Source organism: Polyodon spathula, chromosome 3 (assembly GCF_017654505.1).
Source record: "Polyodon spathula isolate WHYD16114869_AA chromosome 3, ASM1765450v1, whole genome shotgun sequence".
Classification (NCBI taxonomy): domain Eukaryota; kingdom Metazoa; phylum Chordata; class Actinopteri; order Acipenseriformes; family Polyodontidae; genus Polyodon; species Polyodon spathula.
In genome coordinates, this window is record NC_054536.1 from 62,102,897 (window position 1) to 62,125,493 (window position 22,597).

At 34.8% G+C, this 22,597-nt stretch overlaps 1 protein-coding gene across 1 annotated transcript; it reads left to right on the plus strand.

The window, feature by feature from the left end:
- The first annotated feature begins 1,217 nt into the window (after positions 1 to 1,217).
- On the plus strand, positions 1,218 to 17,853 carry LOC121313279 (zinc transporter 8-like). Its single transcript, XM_041245648.1, has 8 exons — positions 1,218 to 1,368; positions 8,347 to 8,522; positions 12,182 to 12,328; positions 13,142 to 13,295; positions 13,693 to 13,912; positions 14,275 to 14,380; positions 15,621 to 15,755; positions 16,382 to 17,853. Exons 1-8 carry the CDS (start codon positions 1,292 to 1,294, stop codon positions 16,525 to 16,527), a joined length of 1,161 nt encoding a protein of 386 aa, XP_041101582.1. The 5' UTR covers positions 1,218 to 1,291; the 3' UTR covers positions 16,528 to 17,853.
- The last annotated feature ends 4,744 nt before the right edge of the window (positions 17,854 to 22,597 follow it).

Consider the following 22,597-nt stretch of genomic DNA (forward strand, 5'->3'; position numbering starts at 1 on the left):
TATATTTTATGGGTCAAACATAAAGACAACAAAATACACAATCCCAATAAATGATGACAGCGAGTGTGAAGATCTTGGTAGTGATGAGGATGATTGTACTGCAGACCCTACCAAGTGCAGGCAGGTGACAGTGAGGATGAGATGCAGCCACCTAGTAAGGTGCAGAAAGGTAGTGTACAGCAGTAGCATACATATATATATATATATATATATATATATATATATATATATATATATATATATATATATATATATATATGTGTGTGTGTGTGTGTGTGAGAGACGGAGTGTATATGGTTTTACGGAGATATTAAAAATAAATTTATAACGTATTGCAGTAATATAATAATACATTATTACAAACAAAACAATAATAATAATAATAATAATAATAATAATAATAATAATAATACATTTTAAATTGTGTACATAAGATAAAACATTATCTGTACTGACAACCAAAAGAATAGAAAAAATATAAGCTTATAGTTCAATAACAGGACTTTCTGCAGAGAAAGTTACATTAAAAAATGAAATAAAAAGTTGCTGTTGTATGTATATTTGTTTTAATACAGTCCTTTGCATTACACATTTTGTGAATGAAAATATTGTTCATTTTGAATAGCTATTTTGCATACTTGTGTAACTGAATAGTATTGGGCCAGGTTCTTTACCCTTTTTGAGCAATGGGACACATTCGGCACCTAATTTTGTTTGTGGCATTTATTTATTTATTTTTTTATTACAAATGGAAAAATGAAATGCGCTATGTTATTTTCAGCACTCCCAAATAATGTTTGTAAAAAAATCGAGCATGACGAATTCTATGCGTGTCCTGTAAAGGGTTAACGAATTAGACGTGCTGCAAGGCAGCGAAGTGTTTTGCACACGGCTAGAAGTCACAAGGCTTTCACTGAATGCTTTTTTTTTTTTTTTTTTTTTTTTTAATATATATATATATATAGAGAGAGAGAGAGAGAGAGAGAGAGAGAGAGAGAGAGAGAGAGAGAGAGAGAGAGATTCAAAGTAGACACGGAAAGCCTTTCGGACTTCATGTCCCCGTCTTGACTTGAAGGAAGTAATAATAATAATAATAATAATAATAATAATAATAATGCATAATTGTATATAAAAATATTTTGTTTGTGCAAGAAATCCAATATTAAAATGTAATATTTAAAATTTAAATATAATAATCTATGTCTAATTGAAAAAAAAAGGCTAGTATTTATCGCTACGTACGCCTGGATAGCATTTAGAAATCCATCACTTTTTCAAGAAAATCTTCAATATGTTCAAAAGGGACCCTGAAAGATCTAAGTTAGTGAGTGAGAAACAAGCCAATATGTACTCCGTGACTCTCAGAAGGTAAAAATTAAAGTTTTTTGTTGTTGTTTGTTTGTTTCTTAATTTTGTTTGTAACATTATATATATATATATATATATATATATATATATATATATATATATATATATATATAATATAATATAATTATTAATATATAGATAATTAATTAATAATTATAGAATGTTATAATCACGTTGAGTTTTAAATGGAATACAACACAAGAATGTTAATGTTGAATCCGAAAAGTACTGGACTATAATGAAGTAAAAAAAAAAAAGTTATAATTACAGTATAAACTATTTTAGTGTATGTTGAGGGAATATTTTAAGATTCGACGTTTAAAATATTTTCATTATTAGCCGAATTTTTTTTATATGACTGTACTTTACAATCTATATTCATTTTACAATTTTTGTACTTTCACGTAGATATGGATATTGTAACAATGTGTATTTCGTGATGCTGTTTCTTAAAAAATGTGTATTCATTTTCCTTACAAACTTGACACCAACTTCAAAATTTGTTTTACATATACTATAAAATAGTGTTGTATTTGTTTGAGAGTCTAGTATTTGTATATATCTTTTGCATTCTTAGTTTTCTACCGATATAAAACTAAACAAACATTTAAGCCGTCAGAATGGAAACCGGACATGTTCAATAGTCAATAAAAATGTAAATTTTTAAAACTACAAAACACATCAATAAAAAAATAATCAATATTATAACTGATATATTGTAGCGATCTCGGTTAACGAAGGCAAGCGAATCGCACAAAGCCTAGTCAATCCACACACAGGTGGAAGACGGGCGCGAACCGGGACCTGTCGCACTAAAACTGGGAGAGTGAATATTAGCCCGGGCCAAGTCTCACGCCAATATTCTATACATTGCATAATCGTTTTCATTGTACTATAAGCTAATCAGCAGTAGGATATATTTGTGACAAAGATACGGAAAAAAGACTGATGTAGGCAAAATAAGCAATGTTTAGTGAACAATAATAGTGAGAATAATAGAACAAAAACGTTTCATACACTGCAAAGCAATGAACTTTAGAGCAGGCCTGGGCAACATGTATATAAATATAAATAACAGGTTAAATTAGGTAGAGTGCTGTAGGCTTTAGATGGGGCAAAAGAGCACATAACTATATGCATCCCAGGATGATCACTGTGCTTAACTGTCCCAAGTGAGAAAAAAAACACACATTAAATATTTTTACTTATCAGGTGTCTCTATATATAAAACACTAAATAACGACAAAGCACTTTAATGCTGTCTATATATATGTGTGTGTATGTATATATATATGTATGTATATATATGTATGTGTGTATATATTTATTTTAATTAATTAGTTCATTCTTTTCTGTTGAGTCCCGCTGGCATAATTGTGTTCAGTCTATTTATCCATTTACTTTCTTTTATTCTTCTATATGTGGCATTATCTAATTTTAGCTGTTCTAATACTACTAACCTTACATCATTTATGTCATGTCCTTGACTGGTGAAGTGCTGTACTATTGGCTCATTCATTTTTTTATTTCTAATTAATGAAAGGTGGTTCTGAATTATTTTATATAAAGTTGTTCCAGTCTCTCCAACATATTTTATTTCATCACATTTTTCACAGGCTATTCCATAAACAACATTGCTATTTTTACAGTAGGTATTAGTTTTTAGTGGATACGTGGTGTTCTTGTGTTTAATTATATTACTACTTTTGCCCATGTATTTACAAAATTTACATATCTAGTGCAAGTATTTGTAGATCCTATTCTGTCATTTATTCGTTTATGTTTACTGTGAACTAGAATATCACCTAAATTAGCTTCTCTTTTGAATGCTACAACTGGGGCCTTAAGAAACACTTTTTTCAATTTTTCTGAATTATGTAGAATACGCAAGTGTTTCCAAACTATCTTAGAAATATTGGGCAAAAGTTTAGAGTTACTAATGGGACTCTCTTGACCTTTTATCTCTATTTTTATAATCTAGTAGATCATCTCTTTTTAGTTTATCCACTTTTCTTAACTCTGTCTCTATAATTCTTTCTTTGTATCCACTTTTTTAAGATTTGTTTTTAATACATGTCTTTGTTTTACATAGTCACTTTCTTTAGAGCATATTCATCGTGTTCTTATTCCTAGCCCTTTTGGGATTGCCCTTTTAGTGTGTATTGGATGTGCAAAGGACATGTGTAAATACTGGTGCATGTCAGTAGGTTTATAGAAGAGGTCAGTCTCAATTGAACCTTCTTCAAGTTTTATTACAGTATCTAAAAATTCTATTTCTTTTCTTGTCCATTGAAGGTCCACCTTAATATTACTGTGTATTTCGTTTGCCATTTTATGAAACTTAAATGTATTATTTATTAAAATATAACAATTTAAATGTAACTGTCAATTAAACAAGTCACACGTGAATCTCACTCTGTTACTAAAATTAAGGATACTAAGTAAATTAAAAAAAAATAATACATCTTAATTTAATTAACATAACAAAAAGGTTAAATCACACTAAAGACACATTTCCTCTTTTCTTTCTGATTGATAAAATATCAAAAAAATCTTCACAGTCCTGGGGGTGAGAATTGGCCTGACAGGGTGAGGATTAGCCTGTAACACCGGCTCCTTTGCAAGGAGTGTATATCGATCGGGCTTATGTCTTTGTGTGTGATTACGTCACCTACCAGCCCTGCTGCTGTCTTCCCCCGTGCACACTACAATACTAATATATTACCATACATAAGACAGGAGGAAGGAGCACCAACCACTCCCAGTATAAGTTTAAAAATACAAAATAAAATAAACTGATGAAGAAAAGATTTAAAAAAAAAAAAAACTAAGTATGAACGTCAAAATTAGCTTCATTTTAAAACAAACCGTATTGATTTGATACAGTTGGACACTGACATGTTATGTGTCATGACTACCTTAAAGATATCATTTGATTTGCTGGGCTAGTACAGCTAATTAAAAAAAAAAAAAAAAAAAAAAAACTTGAATAAATATTCAGTTTTAGCACACTGGAAAAAAAAAAAAAAAAAAAAAAAACAGCCAAAAGATTTGTATACAGTTTGAAGTCACAAGTTTTGTGTTTTTTTTTTTTTTTTTTAGAAATACTGTCTGTGAAACAGTATAAGGTACAGATAGAATCAGGGACACGGGAACTAGGGGTGCTGGGGGTGCAGTAACAGCCCTGGCTTGAAATACTGGGGTGCCGTGCACCTACTGAGGCAATGGTAAACCCTACTAGTTTCGGTAATCTTTATGAGCTGTGTACGCAGTGCACTGCGCCTTTTTACATTGCTTTTGAACACAAACAAAATAGACCAATCGCCGCCAACTATCCCAGCAATAAATGCAAATTTCATTTTATTTGGTTTTATTACAGATACAAATGAATAAAAGCAACAAAAATAGATACATATCAATAGTAGTATATAGTACATAATGTTTTAACTACATAAATAATTTTTATTTCAGCTTTTTTTAACAACATTATGACCTAATTAGACCTGGCACTGAAACATAATTTAGTTAACATTCTCATTCGCGGCAGTAACGGTAACATACAGCCCCCCACTCTTTTTAATTAACTGCCTATTTACAGTAAATACTGCCCATGCCCTCTATAAAAATACAGTAAGAGCAAATAAACAATATATATTTACACTGCCCTACTATTGTGGGTAACAATAATCACACATACAGCGATGGGAATTGTATTTCCAGCTTGGGGAGGTATACACATATATAACAGTATACAATAAGCTTGGTGTTTCTCAGTATTTAAACACTTAAGCAAAGCAGACTCATTCATTCAGATCCACTCAAAACCGAAACAGCATTTGCTCCAGTGCAAGGTTTGCACCACTTAAAATAAAACAAAGAATTAGCATACTGATACAAAATATAAGCAAACATCCATATTTTCCCCCAAAAGAATAAACAGCTAGCTTAACAATGGTATCTTTCGACTCGCATTTCAGCCGACACTTGCAATCATAATTTTGTCACCGTTGTTATGTGCGGTTTAGGCATTTTAGTAACACATTTCTCTTTTCTTCCATCACAATTTTAATTCCCAATTTGCTCCAAATTGTACATCTGCGCAAGTGCTGGTCAAAGTTTCCATTTCCCTTCATACTATGTCTATGGTAATGGCTGAACTTTGACCACTACGATTGCAAGTATTTATTTAAAGTATTTTTTGTATAAACCTCCCAATTCTATTGTAGCGATCCATGCAGTTGTGTTTGGGTATTGTAATTCCCGCTCTAATTGTGTTCCCCTCCATAGCTGTATGTCCCGCACCTTGTTTGTTTACCTCTGTCTGTGGCCATTGGTCCTAGTGTGCGGCTGAGGGCCAATGGGAATTGCGGTCATTAAGGGGGCGGGGCTAAGGTGAAAAAAAGACTCTGCGACACCATTTTCTGTATGTGAGAGAGGCCTGCTGAATAAAAGCTCTTTGTAAAGAGGGCCTGTCTCTCATTTTCTGCCTCCTGTTGAAAAGCTACACTACGTTTGCTTTATAATGATTTTTCATTTTATTTTTGCATGCCATTTTATTTTGTTTTATTCGTCTCATTTCATTTTATTTCATGCTCTTTTGTATTTGCAAAAATCACGGGGCTCTACCTATATGTTATGTGATGGCAGTGAAAAGTATCAAAAGAAGAATGCCAATTAAATACTGTGCTGAAGTTAGTATGCATTCTTCAGCCAAGTAGCCAAAGCAACACTGCATATTCAGGAGACATCGTCCAGCTTGCAATGCTTTTCCCACAGACTGTTCTTAGTAATATACTGGATAGCCTAGTCATTTAAGTTAAACAGTACCAAGTGACTGACTGTATGGGATCTGGTGGTCAGTAAATACTGCCACACAGTACTGCAGAATTAGAACAAGTTTTTTTTTTTTTTTTCTTTTCTATAAACGGGGCGTAAGTAATCAACTGTCCACGAACATTTTTAAAGTCTTTTAGACAGTACACTATCAGTTAAATTGAAGGAAATACATGTTTAGTTTATATAAAGGTTTTGCTGCAGTAGAAACAGGAACTGTTAGGTTTGAATATTGGAAAATGAAAGTGTAAACTGTATTTAATATAGTACACAATAGACTTACTGGAAACAAAATAGACTCACATTTACCTGCCTGCAGCAGAACGGAGCTAGACCTGGAAAGTTCCTTTTTGGCAGTCAAAGCGAGATTCACTGGTCATCAGCAGTTTTGAATCCAAGGTCTTTCTATAACGAGCAAAACTCTCCATGATATCATAGAAATTAATGAAAACTTGGCAGCCAAAATGAACATTTGATTTAAAATAGAAAAGTCATCTACAGTATCAGTCCTTATCAGATAGGTAGTGATTTTAATTGGGATAATGTTTGCGAGCAAAAAATGGCTTCATGCTGTGAATTTGGAAAGTGCTTGCAGGGGAGTTTCATATTAATCAAAACACTAGGCTTGGTAAGTTAACAAGGTGTGTGGAAACCTGCTTGTGCAGGCAACTTTTAGAAACAGAGAGAGTCAGTTTTAGTCCAAACATGGTACAAGTTAATAAAAGACTATTATATTTAACATGTTTTATTATAGCTTAAATTTAAATGGAAATAACTGAACTAACCACTGTATGCTTATTCAAAGGCTTGTCATAAACCCCTACAGTCTTTTTGTTCCACACTTTTTTAACACACCTGTTTATGAAAGTAAACTAAACTGAAAAGGTGATGAGATATGTTGCTCAGAGGGAATATATTAGGCTCAGGTTAATATAATCACACAGAAAGATGATGTTATACACATATAAACTTGTATTGTGAGGTATTATAGCAAGGATCCTGTGAACTGTGATTCACCTGACTTTTTAGGAAAAGGAGGGGTTGAAAAAAGAGAAGCTATGAGATCATGTTCCAATATTTTTGGAAAGAAGTTATATCCAATTAATTAAGATGGTTGTGGAGCAACTCCAATTAGCTATAAAAAAAAAAAAGTTGACCGGATCCTTCTAGAATATATTATTAACTCAAAGATAAGAACTGTCAAGGCAGATTGATGATCAGATTTAATTGGGAGTCCTGATGTATTCAATGGAGAGAAAATCATATAAAAACCAAGGTAAACCCCAGTCAAGCATCGCTCGACTTGCAAACTACAAGTTGTGTGATCCATGCTCTGAAGATCTCTAAAAAACTGATTGCTGTTTGGTCATATTTACAAGTCTCTGCCTTTTGAAGACAGTTCTTATTTTTCATATATCCCACAGTACTCTTCCATATACTGGAAGGTAAGCATATATTTTAATTTAATATCTCTTTTACATTGGATGCATTGCTATAAGGTATAGGATTTACATTTTAGCTGTTGAGAGGGATATATTGAATGTTCTAGAACGTAGCGATGGGCGTTTTAGCTTTTTGCATTTTATAGCCTGAATTCTAAGCATATGATAATCATTTGTACTACTGTAAAGTGCTAATGTTGTTAAATCTGTAAAGGTACTGGAAGCACCCAGGTTGTATATTAGCAGGGATCCAAAGTGGCTTCCAACCACTTGATCAATTTTTTAAAGTATTTAACAAACCGAAAAGAGCACTACTACTGCTCTGAGTCGATAAACTCTTCAAATTAATTAGTCTGTGTCATTTTCTTGATGATTAAAAAGTTGTTTGGACATATCGCATGCCCAGTGCATGAATAAAACCACATATAAGAGTTTAAAACAACTCTATCCTCCCTTAAGAGAATGTGTTAAGAGATATATATATATATATATATATATATATATATATATATATATATATATATATATATATATATATATATAATATAAATAAAAAGAGTATGTGCGAATCTGACACAACAACAAACATGAAGTCCCTGGCAGCAGACTGTATACTTAGCACACGCAAGCACTTGCAGAATAGATAAAACTGTCCCATTCCTCTGACTGTTCACTTTATTTTCCTCTCTTCCTTGATCTATAGCATGTCCAGTGAAGACCCTGAAAAAGCTCCCTGTGACAAGGATGGCGTTCTCAGTAACCACTGCCATGATAAGAACAGAGCTTCAGAAGACCGAAAAATAGAGCAAAAGCTAGCAAAGCAGAGGCTTTGGGTAGTTTCCGCCATCTGTATGGTTTTTATGATTGGTGAGATAGTTGGTAAGTATTTTACCTTTTTACATTCTCTAACATAATAACTTTAAACACACAAGCATAATATGCTATTTACAGTAGTATAGTGGCCATGATTGGCTTTGTTTACAACGGCTTTTGGTACCCAGAATGGAAGGAGTTTTTCTATAATTTTGATCTCATCATACTGTCAATGTACAGTATTTTTCTAGATTTTGTAAGTGCACATGGAATGCCTGGAGAGGGTAGGCCAGTGCCCTAGGTCAAAATAAGTCAAAATTGTTCCATGGGTCAAAATGAAGGATAAAATTACACAAGATAGACAGTTTTCACCGTGAAAAATGAAAACGGTCTGTGTCACGTTTGATGGCTGTGAAATAGGTAGGGCCTTAGTAATGTACTGTGTAAGCGAATCCACGTGGGCGAAACACTTCTCTGAGCACTCTAGTATGTGACACATTTTTGGTTGCTAAGTGGTATGTAGATTGATTAGGCCTATACATGTATGAAAGAGATATTCTACATATCTTATTTGCGATGTGGGCAGTAAGTCAATTAATAATAAATCAACATACATGTATGAAAAAGATACTATACACATTCAAGTATGGAGACAAAATAAAATTATATAGTTGTATTCACTGAAGATAATGCAAATCTAATTGGCTATGCCAAGTCATGTAAAGTTATTATTAAAATATGACAGCAAAAAGTGAAATGCATCTCTGCAGCACACTGGAAGGGACTGCTGCTTTGCAGAAGCTGGGTCTTGTAATTCATAAATTTTAACAGTAAATTAAAAAAAAAGTGAGAGATCGAATAATGTAGTTTTCAGACCTTGTTTTTTTTCTCCTTTGGGCAGTGGGGTTGATTTTTTTTTTTTTTTTTTTACTGTTATGTTTACACTGTAAATTTGTCAGATTTTACACAAAACAAGGCAAAGGCTAGTGACGGCAAGAATATGAAAAGTGCTATATTTGAATGACAATATCAAACGGATCTTAAAACATCAGGATTTGTTTGAATAAGTGTTTTATACCGTGCTCTATAAAAAGAGGACTTATTGTTCCTTTAAACTGTTACTGTGAGAACATTTATTTTTTTAAACCTTTTTTAACTTGATATTGATAGATAGTCGTCGTTAGAATTTGCACGATAATCAACGTCAACGTCAGGGTTCGATTTACAACACTAATATAGCAACTTATAAACAAATTATTGTACAGCAGATTGTTTTTTTTACATCATCACAAAGCTATACACAATCATCACTCTGGTTACAAATGGTAGTGACATCTACTGTCAGCTCTACAATGACAATATTTATGATCAGTGGATTCTATCACCATGCACAAGCTTAGAGTTATAAAAAACAATTGATGCAGCATACGCAGGTTACATCAAGCACATCGTATTGTCAGTGTACCTTATTTGTACCGTATTGCGTTCCTTAACTACTATAAAACTGGTATCTACCATGTAGGTTAGTGATCATATTTGTGCACAGCAAATCCTCCGGTACTTTTTTATATAGGCAGATCCTTGACTTACTGAATAGTGACTTTAAGGTCTGACTTGACTAGATTTGTTGTCAAAAGCAACTAGCTACAAATCTAGCAATTTCCAGGACAATCATAGAGAATTTCAGAGATATAAAAACATATTGATTACCCTTTATTAGAAATGTCCTTTCATAAGAATCATTGTCAGGTAATTAAATGAAATCCAATAATGCCCCGTCCCATTTGAATACACAAGGAACTTCAATGCGTCCTTTGCTTAGCAACAGGCTGAAGAACCCCAAGCCTGTTCCCAAGGCAGACCAGATTTCGTGTGACACCGCACTGGCATCCTGAACAAATAAATCGGGTTGTTGACAGTGGCTGTAGTAATCTCATTGTGGCACTGGTACGGTAGTTTAATATTAGACACACCTGCACATACGTCACACCGGTGTATTACCCATTCCCCCTTATTGTTCTGGGGCTTTAGAATTTAAGTTTTATATTGCACAAATATTTCTGGACATTTAGGTCTTATATATACAGCATCAATGGAGTATGGAAATATGCATGCTGGGAATAACAAGAAGAAACAGGAAAAAGAAGGAATGGATAAGAAAGCAGACAAAGGTATGCAATGTTATAAGAGCAACAAAAAAAAATGGCAGTGGGCCGGACATGTAGCAAGAAGAACAGACCATCGCTGGACCAAGGAGGTTCTAGACTGGATCCCAAAAGATATAAAGTGACCAAGAAGAAGACCTCCAGCAAGATGGCAAGGTGAAATTAGAAAACCCGCTGGAGCAACGTGGATGAGGGACACAGCAGACAGGCTTTTGTTGAAGAATCTTGGGGAGGCCTTCATCCAGAATTGGACTGAAAAAGGCTGAAGATGATGATGATGATGATGATAATATATATCCATTAGTATATTTTGGTATGTGTACCTTTAACAGTAGGCTACGTGTAACATCTAGATCTAGCCCCACCTCCCGTGAGAGAAGGTGGTTGGTTCACCGTGTTATTCGCGGAACAGCATGGTGTTGGAAACTGGAGTTAGACACTCTCACAAGTTACTGTCGGTGATTATGATTATTGATATTTGAAACTTTACTGAGGAATAAGATATTAAGTATTCTGTGTTGATTCTGGTGTGGTATTACATGTGAGACGCTAACCAGCGGCTCATATATGTAGTGCGACTTGAAAAATACAAGTTTGGACTCTAATGTACATAACTATGTCACACACTTCCTTTCACACCGGAGGCACAAACATTACAAATCTTTTCTTATTTTTAGCTTCACTTTAGCCTGTGAGATATTGTTGTGTGTTGGCATTGCTAATTAAAATAAAATTGTGTTTATGACTGAAATTGAATAAGTATTACTTTTTTTTTTTTTTTTTTTTTAACAGCTACCTATTGGTGGTAGGATAGTTACACTTGAGACACTTAGGAAATTCTAGACACTGCTAACTTAGGAAATGCTTCTGTAATACCAAGTTAGGAAAAATCCTATCCTAGCCTGAAAGATAAGCTAGGAAACCAAGTTAGGAAATTGTTCTGTAATACGGCCCCAAGTCTGTGTGTTGGACGGCCTCGCTTCACCCTGTCAGTCTCTCCTATGGTTACCAAAGTGAAGCAGGGTAAGAAGGATGTGATGAGACATTAGGAAGCAGTGTCATATATAAACAAAAAAAATCTTCAACACATGCACATGAGGTAAGAATTAATTTTAAAAACATTTCTAACACTAGCAGAATATTTTGCTGAATTAGGGGTCTTGCAGGCAATAAGGGATGAAAGTTGTTTTAGGCGCTTTTTTAAAAAGTGCCTAACAGCTGCCTTAGTTTTCCATACAGCAAGGCCTTTTTAGTATCACGCTGAGCTACCTACTTAAATGTTGACAGACAGGATCCCAATTCTGTCCTGGGATCGTAAAAATAACCCAATAATGGAACGTAAAACTGACTAATACAGGAACCCTTCCAATTTAACAAGGTGTGCTTCCAGGCTGTATAATGTATGCCTCCACCAACAAAGCCCCAGCTGTGAACTAGCTACTGTACATTCTTATTGTCCATATACCCCCAGACATGCTACAACATATATCCCAACTACAGCATGCATCCTAAAAAAAACGAGGCACTTAATAGGTGAATTTCTCTTTTGTCTGTCACCAGGTGGATACATTGCAGGAAGTCTGGCTGTGATGACTGATGCAGCCCATCTTCTAGTGGACTTTGCCAGTTTCATGATCAGTTTGTGTTCGTTGTGGCTGTCCTCCAGGCCTGCCACAAAGAGATTGAACTATGGGTGGCACAGAGCCGGTACGGCAGCAAACTGTGTTTTTTTTTATTTTATTTTATTTTTATCTGAAACCATCAGTGCAAGTGCTTATCAAATTTGATTATGAAAGTCTTGTAGGAAGACATTGAACTGAAGTGTCATTTCTAAAATAATTATACACCTGTGAGCAGTAATTATACCTAGCAAAAACCTGGTGACTCTCAATACAATCCCTGCTTTAAGGAGTTTTTCAGTTGCTGCTTTTGCCAAGTGCTTCATTTGGTTGGTTTGGTCCCTGAAAGTGATGCAAGACATTTATAGAAGCTTATGTATAGTGTTTTAACACACACTACTTTTAAAGACTGGCAAAGACCAAGTAGCATAGGTTTAAACATCATAATGTTGTACATACAAATTATTTATTAAGAGGTGCGTTGAGAATAAAGGATAAATATAGGTAAAATAAAATATTACTGACTAGTTTAAAAAAAAAAAAACTGTTATTATAATGTTGTTGCCTTTTAATAATAATAGAAACTCAATGGGATGTTTTTCATGCCGGGAAGAATGATGACACTAATTCCAGGACTAAAGGCAAACATGTAAATATGCTACCAAGCTTCAGGGATAGATTGGAGTTGCCTGAAGCAGTTCATAATGCTGAGAAACTACTGAAAGTTATTTCAAGTGATACGAAACAGCAAGGTTCAATACATCTTACATGAATTGTTATAACTTATATAGATGTGATACTGGCTCTTTAATTAGTTTTACAGCACAGGACCATGCAGTCTGGCATGTTTAATTTTAGATAAAAAACAAAACATGTTTTTTGTTTCCCCCAACCCCAACAGAAATCCTTGGTGCCTTGCTGTCAATTTTTACAATCTGGCTTGTGACAGGGGTACTGGTGTACCTGGCCTGTGAAAGACTGACAAGTAATAATTACACCATAGATGGGACAGTAATGCTTATCACCTCAAGCTGTGCTGTATTAGCAAATATTATGTAAGTGTAACTTTTTTATTTGTTTTGTGGCAATTCACGTACAATAAGTAGAACTTCTGTTTCTATGTGTTTATTTAATCACTTATTAATTTGTTTTTATTTATTTGTTGCATTTTTCCCTCCTTTTGGTGATAATCTGGGCTTCTTCTAAGACTTCTAGGACTAAGACTTGGACTAAGACTTCTTCTTGAAACAATTGTCTAATTGAAATTTGTGTCTTATTATTGAATATTTTGTAAAGCTATTAGAAAATGCTTTGAAGGAAGAAAAACTACAAATCCTCTTTATAAAGATAAATGAAATATTTAAATTGCAAATCCTTACTCAGTTGATCAAAACATTTAACAGTGAAATTCTGATTAGGCCTAATGAAAACATTGATAATGGTCTACTCTAGAATGGGATTAACACTTCACCAGACTGGCCATGGTCACAGCCATGTGGGTGTGGGGGAAAGCAGCCATGAACATGGGCACAGCCATGGCAAAAGAAGTATGGAAGAATCGGGTCACGTCCCCCAGCATAACGCTAGTGTGAGAGCAGCTTTCATTCATGTGTTGGGCGACCTTTTACAGAGCCTCAGTGTGCTAATCAGTGCACTCATCATTTTCTTCAAGGTCAGTGAAACTGGAAACCAAAATGTCAGAAGTGGGCCATATTAGAAAAGCATTTGAATACCACTAAAAGTATTGGTGTCAACATCTGTTGTGATAAATAATGTGAAGTAGTCAGTGTTTTATGATGTAGTTCTCATTATCTTACTGTATATATGATTTTTAGATAAGCGATTAAACAACACAAGTGGTAAAAATAGACAACTGGATTATTTTTGGAGGGTACTATAACATCTTTTCATATGATCTGTTACTTCAGACATGTGTGTCACTGCACTCTACCAGTCATATCTGATCCTCAGTCTGAGGTAATTAAATACTTTTACATTTATTTTATATTCTGTGTTCTGTGTTTTCTTCTTCAGCCAGAATACAAAATAGCAGATCCTATTTGCACATGTCTATTCTCCCTCTTTGTACTGGTGACAACTTTTACAATTCTTCGGGATATCTTACTGGTTTTAATGGAAGGTAGGTTTTGCTCATTATAGATTGTTTTAACTTGTTCAAGGAAGTGCGCTATTCAGATTTATTATGTGATTAAAATCAAAATAACAGTTAGAAAATGTATTTTTTGTGTATCTGATTCACATTTAAATTGTAAATTACTGTCCACTGAGTTAATATACTTCACAAATTGCTCAAGTTGTATATTTGATCCTGACCACATTAGACAATGTCATCAGTGTACCGTTTCCATAAAGAAATAAATGGCACATTGACATTTTTATCACTATATATGCATTTTTCTTCCCAGCAACCCATAAACAAGTTTAGATAATTGGGGGCAAGTGCTGCTCCCATTGCTGTACCTTTTATCTGTAAAAAATATTGCGAGTTAAAATACAGGTCCAGTAATTGCAAAATTAATTCAGAAAGAGGTGAATTCTCATCAATAGAGCTAGAATTTAAGTAAAAAGTAACAGCATCAATGCCACCTAGATGTGGGATGTTGGTGTATAGACTAGTAACTACTAAAGATACAAGGATATGTCCAAATTAAATTCTTAATTTATGAATACAGTTTAACATGTCACATGTATCTGAAAGGTATGAAGGCAATTTGCAAACGTAAGGTTGTAAAAAGAAATAAATATATTGACATAAGGATTCAGTTACAGAGCCAGTTGTGAAGAATGGTAGATGTATCTCAGTCTGTGGAGAATGGCAGATATATCTTTGTGTGAAAGTGAGAGCGTGAGAGGCAGTCGGCGCAGGGAATAGGTAAAGGACAAACACTTGCAGGTTCGGGTTGGGTTTGCAGGTCTTATTAAAGTGGGTCGGGTTGCGGGTAAGAAGACAGTGCTGCAGTGGGTTCGGGTCGGGTCCTGTAGTAGCGGGTCCGGGTCGGAAGTGGGCAGTAAAAAACAAAAAACGGCCCGCACAGAACTCTGATACTGTTTATAGTGCCCTAATGGCGGTTGTCAGCAACTACAATTGTAAATACATTTTGGTCACTTGTGCGGCATTACAACACCACTTCCTGTGTTAACAACACCCCTTATGTCCTTTTAATTTTGTATGACCCCCCCCCCCCCCCCCCCCCCCCCCCCCAGTCTGTTTCCTAATTACAATGTACAAAAACAGCAATTGGGTGCTTAATACAATTTGTCTTTTCATGCAACATATTAATTCAGCACTAAAATATAGTACAAGACTATGTTTGTATAACTTTGTTTACACTTTATGCCCCTCATTTGTATTTTTCTAGGAGCCCCAATAGGGATTAACTATAATGCAGTAAGAGATAGGATTCTCATGGTGAAAGGAGTGAAAGCAATTCACAACGTGTATATATGGGCACTCACAATGAATCAGGTTGTTCTCTCAGCTCATGTTGCTTTGGGTAAGTAGCTCAATGAAATACAGTTAAAAAAAATGTTTGAGGAAGCAGTAGTGCATCAGTATATTCATTGAATTCATAAGCATCCACCAACTGCTTTAAAAAAATAAGGCAGGGCCTGGTCCACAGTGTGTTTTTGCTGGCATTAGTACTATTTCTGTCTTAATATCAGTGCTTATACCCTTCTTCAGCGGATGATCTAACCCACAAAGGTCAGTGTGTAGGCTTGCAGTAGCGTTATTAACACATTTTCTGAATAGCGCTTTGTGAATGCATCTGGGGTGTTCCCTTGTTATTATTTAGGATACTTGTTACCAGCATCCCACTGGAGCATTATTAAAACCAGAAGAAGGCAGCTTTTAAAAAATGAGGTGTCATCATAATCCTTATACACAGGAGTATTTAGAAGAAGTCTGCCATTCTTTGGTTACATAGAAGGCAACAGAGAGCAAGAATTAGGCAAGGGAAATCCTGTCTGCTCCATATCTAATTTTTTTTTTTTAAACAAAGATACTATGAACTACAAATTTAAAAAGAAACAAATAACAACCACCGAGGGCCAAGCAAAATCTGAATATATGACGATGAGTCCTAAACCACCAATAAAAACTGTTGTCTTTTTCAAACAGATGACACAGTGAATCCTCAGCCAGCACTGAAAGAGATCACCGAAGCCTGTTTTGAGAATTTCAGCTTTCATTCTGTGACCATTCAAGTGGAGCAACAATCAGATCAGAACCCAGAGTGTGCCTTATGTCAAAACCCCAAAGACTAAACCTGCCCATATTTGTTATTGTTTGGTAGGTACTTGAAATGAGCCTACATTTCATGTTGTCAGGTAAGGAGGGACTGCTTTTAGAAAGAGTCTCAAATAATGTACACTACCCACAAACAACTTTGGGACAAATTAATATGCTAAATGCAGAATGACTGGGCAAGTCATTTGTTACAGTGCATGTTTTACCCCACTCAGACATCTTTTGTCACTAAATATCTTAACATGCAATCGATTTGAAAAAGTAATTGCCTATAAAAAAGGTTTTCTATATATATATTGCCACTTTATTATATAGTAGATGTGTCTATTTATTTTGTTCATTCTAAAATAAATCTATAGTAATGTCTACATTTTGTAGGAATTATATAATAACCTATTGTCCATATACAGTTGATCAGCAGCATTTTATTTATTTTTCTTATTAAACTAGTTCCGAGCAGGACTGTTGGGACCCTAATGTAGAGTAATCTTAGTACAATTACTCTCAAAAGCAATGCAAAGTGAAGTGGCAGTAGTTTCCAGTAAAGGTAGCATTTGTATTCACATGAAAACATCTAGATCAGCATGTTTCTATCTTTGGGGTATGTTTTATAGACATATAAAACTTCTATAAATCAACAGTTCTTTCCAAATTTCTATATTATATAGTTTTCTATGCTTGACATATTTCTATAGCTTACTCTGGTCACCATATTTCTATAGAGTAACAGTCTTGGAAACACCATTGGAGAAAGTACATTTTCTGAGGTTAAAATTAAGAACAAATGGCCCATGTAGTCATTATGCATTTATTCACATGTCCAATGATTACATATTGCCATATGTTTAATTCACTATTGTTTACCCATCTGTAATTAGCCTTTATTTTAGAGAAGTATTTGACTGATTTCACTTAGGCTGGATTTAACCATGAGATCGACAAAATCCAAAGGCTAACCTGTTAATCAAAACGTATTTGTGGAAGAAGGGTTTGCAAATGTTAAAAAAAAGTTATACATGTCATCTAATCATCCCCAGAGTATACGAATGCTCATAAAAAACCAAGGCAATTGATCATTACCTAGACCACATACAGTAATAAATAACAACGAAAAATTACATTTTTGTTGGAAATTCTTAAATTTCAATCATTTTCACTCTGACACGGTTACAACTGTAAGAATATTTTTACCACAGTTCTGAAGAGTATCAGTTTCAGAAATACTTTAATACTGATTGCTCCAACTTTGTATTAACTGCCGTGGCGTAGGATGCATGTTACTAACATACTTGTTTTAAAGCAGGCTATGAGACATCAAAAAAAACCTGTCTGTCTATTTTTTGCCTTTGTCTGACTATACAAAAAAAAAATAAAATACTAAATTCTAAAAGCAAGTACTGACAGGTTGTGAATTATTTTGAATGTTTTAGGTGGTTTAGTTAATTGTGTATGAATTTGGTCTATCAATAGTGTAACATGTAAACACAAAAAGCTCCCAAAATGTGTTTTATTTATAATAACATATGTATTTTGTTTTAATAATGGGGATATTTTATTTATGATCCTTTGCTGATGTTACTCAATTGCAGACTAGGACATTTATATTTTTAAAAAATGCACTGGGTAATAAGTTCAGATGGCTTGCAGCATAATGTTTTTTCCAATTACAAACTGTGCTCGACAGTCTGGAAATAGCCAGCCCAGTGCAATGTTGAGCCATGTCTTAGACTGCAGAGAATGGGTGATAAACGATTTGTACCAGACACATTTAATTTGAATTGTAAGTCTGGGATCAAATCCACTATACTGTTACATTTGTTTTTGCACACTGCTCCAATGACACAGAATCATGGTTAAGCCTGTTATCCTGCTTCTGGTATCCTAATACACAGAGGAATGTGCTGCAGGGAGAAATACAATTAGACATTTGTGCTCACACCAAGACACTGTTATTTTGCAGAGAGCCTTTTATCAAGTTTACCCTAAAAGAAGAAAATGCTTGCAGACACATTAATTGTCCTTTGTTTAGTGTGGTTTGGTCTTCATATAGTTTGCTAAATTATTCACTGAGCATGTAATGAGGGAACTCCCAAAGAATAATTCCATGTCCTAATTAAAACTCTGACATTGGATAACTGATGATATGACCAAGCACTTTAAATTTGTGATTTCATTACACAACTACCATTTCAGAAACTTAGCCGAACTCCAGTACAAAAGTATTTTAAAGTTTTCTATGCTGCCCACAGGAAAATATGAGGGCTGAGGTGGGGACTTGTTACTTGTAACACATGAAGTGAATGGTGAGAGAAAAACATGTAATTTCATCAGATTTGTTCATTGAGCTTCACCTGAGAAAGTCAAAAATAAAGGTTAGCCCTGTGATATACAGTATAATATTTTAAACACAACATGAAGAGTCAGCCAAACAAAACAAACTACTAGCTTTAGTTTATTAGATAATACAGTATAAGCAGATACATGCTAAACTGGAATTTGGGCAGTGGGCAAAAAATGACTTTCAGTATCTCCGGAGTCACCAGTATGAAAATGACCATTATGGGTCTCCTGGAGGTATGCTCCTGTAATTTGTTATATGGAGGTGTGCTCCAGTAATTTGTTATATTTTCCATTGCAAATGTGCTGTGTGTACAACTAGTGCCTCACCTTCTGTTCTTCACAGAAAGTGCACTAGCTTAGAGGCTTTCCATTTCCTATTACAGACCAGGTAGAGTTTTCCATAGCTTCAGATCTGGTGAGCTCATCGTCGGGCTCTGCATTGGAGTGGCTGCAGTTTTTAATGGTTTAAAATTGTCAAAAATTAGATTAATGCATTTTTTCCACTTATCTACACACCATACTCCACACTGTTACGGGGGAAAAAAGTTTTTATTGAGAAAGAAATTATATATTAAAAATACAAAAACTGAAAGATCATAATTGGATAAGTCTCCACCCCCGAGTTAATATTTGGTGGAAGCACCTTTAGCAGCAATTACAGCCGTGAGTCTGTTGGGATAGGTCTCTACCAACTTTGCACACCTTGATTTGGCAATATTTGACCTTTCTTCTTTACAAAACTGTTCAAGCTCTGTCAAGTTCCTTGGGGAACATTGATGAACAGCAATCTTCAAGTTATGCCACAATTTTTTGATTGTATTTAGGTCAGGGTTCTGACTGGGCCACTCAAGGACATTTACCTTTTTGTTCCTTAGCCACTCCAGTGTAGCTTTGGATGTGTGCTGTGGGTGGTTGTCATGCTGAAAGGTGAACTTCCTTCCCAGTTTCAGCTTTCTTGCAGAGGGCAGCAGGTTTTCCTCAAGGTACTTTGCTCCATTCATTTTCCCTTCTATCCTGACAAGTGCCCCAGTACCTGCCAATGAGAAACATCCCCATAACATGATGCTTCCACCACCATGCTTCACAGTAGGGATGGTGTTCTTTAGATGATGCTGTCACAAAGACGGCCAAGTGGGCGGCGTCAGAACCAGGAAGGAATGAAATATACAAAGACGATGATGTGAAATGAAATGATGAAGACGCCTGTTGGCGCCGGTTTATTACAAAATAAAAGGTTTAAACAAACACTAAAACACAGGACACGGCACTCTACGCCAAAATAAATAGACAAACAAAAACAGACTAAACTTAACAAAACGGTGCACGGACAGACACACTGACAAACACGGTGAGTTTTAAATAAACAAGTATCGTGCTGGTCCCACCAGCACGCAATAGCAATTGATATATTTAAGTTACTCCTTCTCTCGCTCCCGTTCTCCACTCCCGAACACCCAACCCCCAGTATGCGACAACGTGCATCTATATATACTGTTGTGCTGGGATTCAATTACCAATTAATTATTCACTTGAATCCCAGCACGTGAATTAAAAAGTGCAATTCCCCGTGCTCACATATTACTACATTTTACTTGCACGTGAAGTGCTGTGCAATTCTCGTGCCTAAATACACATATACATTTTTAAACACTCGTGTTACACAGACCCGTTTATATCCCGTGTACCAATGTCTATACACCAACATTTAAACACACCACACGCAACACATAACAGATAATATACACAGGGGCGGGCACTTTGTCACAGATGCGCTATGGTGGGTTTGCGCCAAACATAACGCTTTGCATTTAGGCCAAAAAGTTCAATTTTAGTTTCGTCAGACCACAAAACTTTTTGCCACATGGCTGCAGAATCACCTGAGTGTTTTTTTTGCATACTTCAAACGGGATTCAAGATGGGCTTTCTTGAGTAATGGCTTCCTTCTTGCCAACCTACCATACAGGCCAGGTTTGTGGAGTGCTTGGGATACTGTTGTCACATGCACACTTTGACCAGTCTTGGCCATAAAAGCCTGTAGCTCTTGCAAAGTTGCCATTTGCCTCTTGCCTCATCCAGTTTGGAGGGACGGTCTGATCTAGGCAGGGTCTTGGTGGTGTCATACACCTTCCACTTCTTAATAATCGTCTTGCCCGTGCTTCAAGGTTTATTCAAGGACTTTGATATTTTTTATACCCATCCCCTGATCTGTGCCTTTCAACAACTTTGTCCCGGAGTTCTTTTGAAAGCGACTTGGTGCTCATGGTTGAGTATTTGCTTTGAAATGCACTATCCAGCAGAGGGAACCTACAGGAACTGCTGAATTTAGCCTGAAATCATGTGAATCACTACAATTTAACACAAGTGGAGGCCACTTAACTTGGTGTGTGATTTTGAAGGCGATTGGTTACACCTGAGTTAATTTAGGATTGCTATTACAGGGAATAGACACCTTTCCAACCAAGCTATTTCAGTTTTTAGTTTAATTAATTTTCTACAAATTTCTGCAATATTTTTTTCACTTAGAAGTTTTGGGGTAGGATTTGTAGATAAATAAATAAATAAAAAATTAATGCACTTTAATTCCAGGCTATAAGGCAATGAAAGGTGACAATTTTGAAAAGGTTTGTAGACTTTCTATAGGCACTGTGTGTATGTGTATATATATATATATATATATATATATATATATATATATATATATATATATATATATATATATATTATATGCACACGTGTGTGTTTAAATTACGTCGCCATCATCTACTAGTTGTGGTATACACATTTTTTTTTCCATAATAATGAACCACAATGGCCTAAGTACAGCAGAACATAATGTGCATAATTCTTGCACTCTGATTGGCTGATAGGGTATACATCATGATGAACTAATGTACAGTTGGTGGATATTTGTTTGTCTCATCCCATTATCCCTCTTGTTATTCTCAAATCTGTGGTAATGTATTATGTATTGCTTAACCCATTATATACTGCATATTCATTAAGGGTTACTGAAACATATTTTATATGTTTCAGAAAGGAATTAGCAATGTAAATTACATTATCAATGTCCGACCTGTTTTCTACATCTATGTATTGCTGCTGCTTGACCCAGCAAGAGCAGCAATTTTATTAAAAAGGCAGTTATTAACCAGTTATTCATCCCGGTGAGCTCGGGTGTGCTCCTGGTCCAGTTTCCTGTTCCAACACCAAAATAATAATAATAATAATAATAATAATAATAATAATAATAATAATAATAATAATAATCATGTTTTTTAAAAGTGTTTTCCATTTGAGATAGAAATATAAAATACTATTTATTTTTTTAAATAGGTATTTTGTAAATATTGGAATATTTTCAAAGCCCATCATTGAATATATTTTTTTTTTTCTGTGAGGTTTAATTCTAATCTAATTCTAATCTGTCCAACCACTTATTAACTAATAATTAAATTGCTCATCAGAAGGTTCATTTAACTCAATCTTCTAGCTAAACTGTTTAGTTAAGCATTAGCTATTGTTTGGGCAACCACTGTATAATTATAGTTCATATTTTGGTACGGGTCCAGTTTGTTTAGTTTAGCTTTTAAATATTTCCACCTCGAGAAGAGATCCAGTGAAAAAGCTAAGAGCCAAGAAAAATGATTTTAAATCCTCAATGACATTTATGTTCCATGTATTACAGGTTTTACAGACTTGGATCTTGAGACAGTCATATGATGTGCAATGTGACTTGCAGAATGTTGC